General features: G+C 38.8%; 1 protein-coding gene across 1 annotated transcript; it reads left to right on the top strand.

Moving 5' to 3' along the window:
- The first annotated feature begins 5,046 nt into the window (after window positions 1-5,046).
- On the top strand, window positions 5,047-7,276 carry LOC113926894 (RNA-binding protein 39-like). The gene is given in 3 exon segments (XM_027602284.2): window positions 5,047-5,101; window positions 5,151-5,210; window positions 5,621-7,276. Coding segments are annotated over 3 exon segments (1,617 nt in total). The 3' UTR covers window positions 7,123-7,276.
- The last annotated feature ends 2,046 nt before the right edge of the window (window positions 7,277-9,322 follow it).

The following is a 9,322-nucleotide window of genomic DNA, read 5'->3' as shown; positions in this document are numbered from 1 at the left end:
AAGTGTCTTTGGTTTATGATATTCAAGTTCTGGTAAAAGGAACTCATTTGCAGCTCGTGTTGGTGCCCTCAGACAGCCTGCTTGGCCAGCTCTCCAGGCCATAGGAAGTGTATGGCCTTTTGAATGGCCTGGAGGTGATGGCACTCACCTGTGGTGATATGCCAGGTGGGAGGTGCACCAGTGATCCACTCAAAGACCCATTGCAAAAGGAACTGATGATGCACATGGCCTTGGACAAGATGCTAATGTACCTGCTTCAATATCCCGATCTGGAGGAGAGCAAATCTGGAGTCCAGGGGGAGAAATGGGTATATCTTGCCATTAATCCTTAGAGTAATGAAAAACAATTACAGGCACACTTTGGAGGTATTGCGGCTTCAGTTTGAGACCACCATAATAAAGTGAATATCTCAATAAAGGGAGTCAAATTAATTTTTTGTTTTCCCAGTGCACAAAAAATTTGTATTTACACTATACTGTAGTCTATGAGGTGTACAACATTATGTCTAAAAATACAATGTACATACCTTAATTTAAAAAATACTCTATTGGTAAATAATGCTAAGCATCATCTGCGCTTTCAGCGAGCAGTAATCGCTGATCACAGATCACCATAATGGATATGTATAACGAGAAATTTTGAAATATTGCAAAAATTATTAAAATGTGACAGACACCAAGTGAGCAAATGCTGTTGGAAAAATGGCAGTGATAGACTCGTTCCATGCAGGGTCGCCACAAACCTTCTTGTTGTAAAAAATGCAGTATCTGTGAAGTGCAGTAAAATGATGTATGTATGTGGTTAAGCAATTATTTTTATTTTATTTTATCTTATTTATTTATTAGAGAGAGAGCACGAGCAGGGAGGGCAGAGGGAGAGAGAGAATCTTAAGCAGGCTCCATGCCCAGTGCAGAGCCTGATGCGGGGCTCGATCTCACGACCCTGAGATCATGACCCGAGCTGAAGTCATGAGTCCAATGCTTAACTGACCGAGCCACACAGATGCCCTTGTTAAACAATAACTTTTTAGGCTGGCCTTTTTTTGTTGTTGTTTTAAAACTTTTATTATTTTTATATAAATAAATTGAATTTTAATGACTTCATGGATTTTTTTTATTAAAGTGTACTTGACATATAACATTATATTGGTTTAAGGTGTACAACATAATGGTTCAACATTTACATACATTGTGAAGTAATCATCACAGTAAGTCTAGTTACCATCTGTCTTCATAGAAAGTCACCCCCCAAATTTTTTTTCTTGTGATGAGAACTTTCAAGATCTACTCCAGGCTGTCCTTTTTTGAAATGCCATACAAAAACATTAAATCTGGGAGATTTAATAAAGCAGAGGCATTATAATAAAAATTAAGACTTATAAAATGTGTGTCATAGAAAGAAAATTTCAACCCTTTCGACCTACGGTATGTAATATACATTTTTACACTGTGATGCAGTACTAATATACAGGTTCATTCTGGAGATATATGTACGTGTTTCAGAATCAAAATTTCACAAAACAATCTTTACTCCTACTAAGTAGGATGCACTCTGGCTCATTCCATTCTATTTTATCCTATTTTGTTATTTTTAAAAAAACCAGCCAAACATGCTGTTCATGAGGCATTAAATTGATTTTACCAGAGAGTGGTGACATTGAACAATCTTGGGATGATGGGAAGAGCCAATCAGAGTACTCGACATTTTGGGTCAAATGGGGGCAGTCTCCTGTGCTGAGCAAATCCAACTCTTTCTTGGGATTTCCCAGACCTGGAGCTTGACCACAGCTGCTTTTTCTTTCTTTTTATGGATATGAAGAGTGAGGCTCCAGAACAGACATGTCTGTTGCCTCTCGGAGAAGATTAAGAAAATGAAGTGGAAATGTAAGAAGACAGTAAAAATGAGTTTAATGTGTTTTGTTTCATTGTGTTTGGTTTGGAGAGATTTGGATACAGTCCGTGGTGTTCAGAACTGTGTTTGTTCCTGCTGCAACCTCCCTACTGTCTGTGGCCTAGCTCAATCTTCACCTTCTCTTCTTCTTTTCTTCTAAAACCATTTCGGTTGGATTCCTGTCACTTCGAATCACAAGTGTCTGATGACTAGAGGCCACAACTAATTGAATACAATCAAAACTTAACCTTGGCTGCAATGGCCAGTAAATGAGTTTGGCCCCTAATCCTCTTTTGTAGCAACAAGAGGTGTTCAATGATCTTGCTCCTCATCCTGATTCAGCACTGAGAAAAGAAGTGAGTATCTGAGCGGGAGAGGGAAAGATCAAAAGGGATTGAACCACATCGAAAGCTTTAATATAAATTTTGGAACCTGAAAGAAGCCAAGTCAAGCCTGAGGCAAACTCCTCATCTTCATAAAGGTAGCAGAGGGCAAAGGAACAAAAGAAAAAGAAGATAGAGGGAAATTACCCTTTGCATTTTTCTCCAAGATTTGAAACCTGGCTATACTTTAAATGACTGACATGGTCACTGAGACACAAAAATGTTTCAGATAAGATTCGAAACACCCATATGTCACACACCAGGCCCAGGGGCACATCCGATCTTTACCTTCCTCTCCCAAGGCGGCCTCCAGGAATGAGGAACCCCGTCAACCCACACGTAAGTAGTAATTCACACTTAGGTTGTGGAAATATATTCTTCGATCTGGTAACTCAACACCATCAACAAAAATTATTAAGCAAGTACAATTCAACATCCTTAAAGATAGAGCAGCAAAGTTAATGGAAAAACTAGTGTCCTCCCCAAATACGCGAGTATTAGTATAAATATTTAAATTAGATAAATGAATAACAACAGAAATATTTGGTGAATAACATTCTTTTTTTATTAATTTTTAATAGTTGACATACAGTTTTATTAGTTTCAGGTGTATGATATTCAACAATGTTCAACAATTCTATACATTATCATTGCTCATCATGAGAAATGTACTCTTTAATCCCCATCACTATTTCACCCATCCCTCCAGAATGTGATAAACATTCTTACAACAAGAATCAGATGCATGAAAAACAAAGTTTTCTTAGAAATGACAAATATTCCAAGACTCCTTGGGTGATTGGATTCACAATTCTATATTTTACCAGCAAGTTACTTAACCTCTCTGTAAAATGGGCATAGTAACAGTACCTTCCATAGGGGTTTGCTGTGAGTGAGCAGTAAAAATGCTATTGTATGTAAAGCGTTCAAAATGGTGCCCAGTACATATTTAGTGTTAAATAAGTGACCCCATCTAAAGGAGTCACTGAAAAGGAGGTGAGGGTGGAGTAGAATAAGAATTGGAAAGGAAGAGACAACCATTACCTTTATTTGAAAATACATTCAGCTAGCAAGTTCTATGGAAAATCATGTTGGAATACTGATTGGAATTGTGTTAAACCTATGGGTTATCTGGGGAAACCTGAGATTTTTACAATTCTGAATGTTACTGTCCATGAAAATGTTATGTCTCTATATTTAGTATTTATTTCTAATTTAATACCTTGCAATAAAGTTTTGCAATTTTCTACATAAAGATGTGCCATATTTTTGTTAGATTTATTCCTAGGCCTTATTTCCTTGTGTTGCTACTATGTACTTTTATTGTTGTTATGAATTATAGCTCTTTTTATAAGATCATTTTTTTGTTTCAAGCTGGTAACTAAAAATTCCAATCTAACTTTAAATGTCCCTTTTATAGCTGTCAAACTTGCTGAACACTTATGAATTATAATAATTTATGAATAGAATTTTAGTTTTGCCACGTAGACAATCATATCACCTATCAACAATTATAGTTTTACTTCTTTTCCAATCATTTCACGTTTCTTTCTTGTGTTATTGTATTGGTTGCGCCTTCCAACATGGGGAAGAGATGAGTAGCCAGCACCTCTTTTATGTACCGAATTTTAACAGGGGGTTCACCTTTGAGTGGAATGTTTGTTGCAGGTTTTATAGATACTCTTTGATTTGAATTTAATTTGAATTTAGTTTTATTCTCAGTTTCCCAGGAACGCTTTTCCTTTTCATTTTGTTGAATTGCACATAGTAATCTTGTCAAGCTGTTTCCTTGACATGGATTACTACCTCTAACTTTTTTAATTTAATTATATTTGATTATTTTGGATAAGTTAGATTTTTAATAGCTTCAGTTATGAATATCATTACATGACAGCTCAGAGGTGTGAATAATAATAATAACAATGATGGCAACTGACTTTCATTTATTGGTTTTCTATTATATGCAAAGTAAGCTGCGTGGTTTTGTTTAGTTGTATGATTTACTCCTGCTTCTTTCAATGATCTCCAGATAAGTGAGCATCAACAGGTAAAATACATTTGTTCCAAGTCCCAGGCAACCAGTAAAGGTGCCTGGAAAAAACTCAGTGTGACACTGTCTTACTTGATAGCTACGATACAAAACAAATAGCCACTTTCTTTTGTTTACTATCCGATCTGGAAGCACATAACACGTCATCTCATTAGCATTCCTAATTTTCTTCCATATCTTCTCCTGAAAATTATATTTGTCACACTTGTATGTTTTTTTCTATGGATGCTATCCTCAATAGGATATGATTTTGCACTTTTAGCCCCGTACTCCCGGTACTGGAGTTTGCTAAAATAGGAGCCACTGAAGCTGGAAAGTAGACTGGCAGCAAGCCATGTCTAAGGCAAAGGCAAGGAGTATGTGCAGGGTAGCAATCCAACACGTAATTGAATGCGTTGTATAGCTGACAGAGACATCATGCTGCTCAGCTGATAGGAGACAAACTCAGAGATTTTCAGAGAGCTTGCTGAAGCTGCCGCAGGGGTGGATCCCGAGCTGCCGAAGCCGCCGTCCTGAACTTCCGCGCGGGCTCCTCTAATCCCATTGTTTCTTTTAGATTCGCTCGGGCCTATCCGCCCTCGGAGCCCGAAATTCGGGCTGGGCGGAACCTCGGCCTGGGCCTAGCGGCTTAACAGTAGCAACGGCGGCAGCAGCAGCAGCCCCCCTCTTTCCGAATACAAGCACCCCAGGGGCCCGAAAGCCCGCACAGACGTTTAGAGAGAATGGCAGACGATATTGATATTGAAGCAATGCTTGAGGCTCCTTACAAGAAGACTTGCCTAACGATATCTCACCTCTACTCGCATGAGTTCGCCTTTGATTCCAGTGTGAACTGTCAATCATAAGGATGAGAACAAGTTGAGCAGTGCTAACGGCCATGAAGACCGTAGCAAAAAAGTACTTTGCATTTAAATTTTAGATCTTCTTACATGGAAGAGGTCAAATCCAGTTATAGCAAAACACCTTTACGGCAGAGGCCATATAACCAAAAAGTCCAAAGGCCCAGCCCAGTGGACCATTTACTTCCATGATGTTCAGTACAAAATTCCACTGCCACTAAAGACTTTGGAAAGTCCCTTTTAAGTTGTAACAGGATTTGACTATTAGTGTGGATTTTGATAACCCTTCTTTAGTTAATGTTCTTTCAAGTTGCATTTTGTTATAGAGAAGAATACTGCTTGCTTAAAGTTTTGTCTGGGCTTTTATGAAGAGGATCGTGCTTCTGAATGTCTTAACAAAGTTTCTGCCTCCTTGGAAAGCTCTACATCTCCTTGTGATTGGAGTGTGGGTTTCAAGATTCCAGAAGGAGGAAAAAAAGCAAGAGCAGAAGTCGTAGTCATGAACGAAAAAGAAGCAAAAGTAAGGAACGGAAACGAAGTAGAGATAGAGAAAGGAAAAAGAGCAAAAGCCGTGAAAGGAAGCGAAGTAGGAGCAAAGAAAGGAGACGGAGCCGCTCAAGAAGTCGAGATCGCAGATTCAGAGGCCGCTACAGAAGTCCTTACTCCGGACCAAAATTTAACAGTGCCATCCGAGGAAAGATTGGGTTGCCTCATAGCATCAAATTAAGCAGACGACGCTCTCGAAGCAAAAATCCATTCAGAAAAGACAAGAGCCCCGTGAGGGAACCTATTGATAATCTAACTCCTGAGGAAAGAGATGCAAGGACAGTTTTCTGCATGCAGCTGGCAGCAAGCATTCGGCCAAGGGATTTGGAAGAGTTTTTTTCTACAGTAGGAAAGGTTCGAGATGTGAGAATGATTTCTGATAGAAATTCAAGACGTTCCAAAGGAATTGCATATGTGGAATTTGTTGATGTTAGCTCAGTGCCTCTAGCAATAGGATTAACTGGCCAACGTGTTTTAGGAGTGCCAATCATAGTACAAGCTTCACAGGCAGAAAAAAACAGAGCTGCAGCAATGGCAAACAATCTACAAAAGGGAAGTGCTGGACCCATGAGGCTTTATGTGGGCTCATTACACTTTAACATAACTGAAGATACGCTTCGGGGAATCTTTGAGCCTTTTGGAAGGATTGAAAGTATCCAACTCATGATGGATAGTGAAACAGGCCGATCTACGGGATATGGATTTATTACGTTTTCTGACTCAGAATGTGCCAAGAAGGCTTTGGAACAACTTAATGGATTTGAGTTAGCAGGAAGACCAATGAAAGTTGGTCATGTTACTGAACGTACTGATGCTTCCAGTGCTAGCTCATTTTTGGACAGTGATGAACTGGAAAGGACTGGAATTGACTTGGGAACAACTGGTCGTCTCCAGTTAATGGCAAGACTTGCAGAAGGTACAGGTTTGCAGATTCCACCAGCAGCACAGCAGGCTCTACAAATGAGTGGCTCTTTGGCATTTGGTGCTGTGGCAGAATTCTCTTTTGTCATAGATTTGCAAACAAGACTTTCTCAACAGACTGAAGCTTCGGCTTTAGCTGCAGCTGCCTCTGTTCAGCCTCTTGCAACACAGTGTTTCCAACTTTCTAACATGTTTAACCCTCAAACAGAAGAAGAAGTTGGATGGGATACAGAGATTAAGGATGATGTGATTGAAGAATGTAATAAACATGGAGGAGTTATTCATATTTATGTTGACAAAAATTCAGCTCAGGGCAATGTGTATGTGAAGTGCCCATCAATTGCTGCAGCCATTGCTGCTGTCAATGCATCGCATGGCAGGTGGTTTGCTGGTAAAATGATAACAGCAGCATATGTACCTCTTCCAACTTACCACAACCTCTTCCCTGATTCTATGACAGCAACACAACTACTGGTTCCAAGTAGACGATGAAGGAAGATATAGTCTCTTATGTACATAGCTTTTTTTCTTTCTTGAGAATTCATCTTGAGTTATCTTTTATTTAGATAAAAATAAAGAGGCAAGGGTCTACTGTCATTTGTATACAATTCCTGTTACCTTGAAAAACTAAAACTGTTAACAGGAATGCAGTGTGCTCATTATCCCTAACTAGCAAATCCCACTGTATACAAAGCTGTTCTCTTGTTCTGCCTTTTAAATGTACATGTAGAAATTTACATTAAGGATCTATAGGAATAGCTCTGGGGGGAACAAATGTGCTTAATGTAAAAAGGCAGACAGGGATGTAATTATGTTTTTAATGTTTCAGAAGCCTAACTTTTTACACAGCAGTTACATTTCACGTTTCACTAATGTTGATACTTGGCTAATGGTTTAGCAGATTCTGGAGTACACATTTAGTGTATGGAAATTCAAGACAACTAAAGGGCTGTTTGATTAACATCTCATCTTGCATCGTGATCAATTGGCAAGAAAAGGAGTTTTCAAGATTACATTTCTGGATAGTATCTTTTCAATTAATGTATCTGTAAAAGTTTCTTTGTAAATATTATGTGTTCTGGTGTGTCTAAGATTCCAAACAAAATGATCCCTGCATTTCCTCAAGATGTTTAGTGACAGTCTGGTAAGCAAAGCAGTCTGAGCAAGAAATAGGAAATGCAGAAATAGGTTTTGTCTGGTTGCATATAATCTTTGCTCTTTTTAAGCTCTGTGAGCTCTGAAATATATTTTTGGGTTACTTCAGTGTGTTTGACAAGACAGCTTGATATTTCTATCAAACAAATGACTTTCATATTACAACAACCTTTGTAAGAACCACTCAAATAAAATTCTCTTAAAAAGGCAAAAAAAAAAAAAAGAAGACAAACTCATAGAAATGAGGTCCCACTGTGAGCTTGATGACCCCATCTGCTATAGGGACAGTGAGGCAAAACAGGAGTTTGGGACAGAAAAGGATTTGCTGGAACGATGATGAAGACGTAAGGTTCTAAGTAGACGTAACAATACAGCATGTGGGTTCATGGTTTAAAGTATGCTTGAGGGGCGCCTGGGTGGCTCAGATGGTTAAGCATCTGCCTTCAGCTCAGGTCACGATCTCAGGGTCCTGGGATTGAGTCCCATGTCAGGCTCCCTGCTCAGGGGGGAGTCCGCTTCTTTCTTTCCCTCCACCCCTGCCCCCTTGCTCACGCGTGCTCTCTCTCTCAAATAACTGAATAAAACCTTAAAAAAAAAAAGTATGTTTGAAAAAGCAGCCAAGCTCCAAAGAATAACCATTACTATTTAGTAAAGTCTTTTGTTCCAGGATTCAAGCTCATCCGGTGTGTGAGCTTGACAGCAGCTTCTCCATCACCTGAGTCACTGAGTGTGCACAGAAGGGGTATTTCCTCTGCTGGGGCCCCTCCCGGCCTCCTAGACTAGAAACAACAGGCTTTCTATGCTCATGATAGGATGGTACACTGGAGTCCTCTGAAATATTACCTAGAATAAGAGCCAACACCATGCTGCATTGTCATGTGACTAATTATTAATGACTGTTGTTTACAGTCTTAGGAAAACAACTCAGGATAATTTGAACCTGATCAAAGGAGAAACCTGCCCTTTATCTTCTCCAATAATTCACATGATGAAAACAAAGTAATTTAAAAACTAACATTTTTCAAAAGGAAAACACACATTTAAAAAAGGTGGACATTACAATCTCAGTCAAGGAACTATTTCAACCTATATTCAAGTTTTTAAAAATTAATTATAGACATTAATGGATTTTTCCCACACAACGACAACATGAATATATTTCTACTGAGTCCAGTTCATAGAATGGAAGAACAAACAACCCAGGGGCATTTTAAAATGAAGTTAAAAATTAAATCACAAAACCAAAGCCACATTTTCTGACTTGGCTACTGATTCGGGGTTAGTAATATTTCACGGGATACTTGAATTCGGAAGTTGTTACTCATTTATCTCAGGGTCCAGAGTCCCTCAAAAATGACTCAGGGAAAAATCTTTTACACAAGAAGGCGAAATTGTCATCCCTTCCCCCTGCATAATGAACTGAGATTGTCAGTGCTTAAATTCCCAAAGCGCAAGTGGACAAATCCATTTTTCTTTTCTCTTCTTATCTTATAAAGACTATAATAAAACTTACCTGAGAAAAGCGTGAGAATGACAT

The sequence above is a fragment of the Zalophus californianus genome, chromosome 7 (assembly GCF_009762305.2).
Source record: "Zalophus californianus isolate mZalCal1 chromosome 7, mZalCal1.pri.v2, whole genome shotgun sequence".
NCBI classification, from domain to species: Eukaryota; Metazoa; Chordata; class Mammalia; order Carnivora; family Otariidae; genus Zalophus; species Zalophus californianus.
This window is presented reverse-complemented; position numbering and strand designations above follow the sequence as displayed.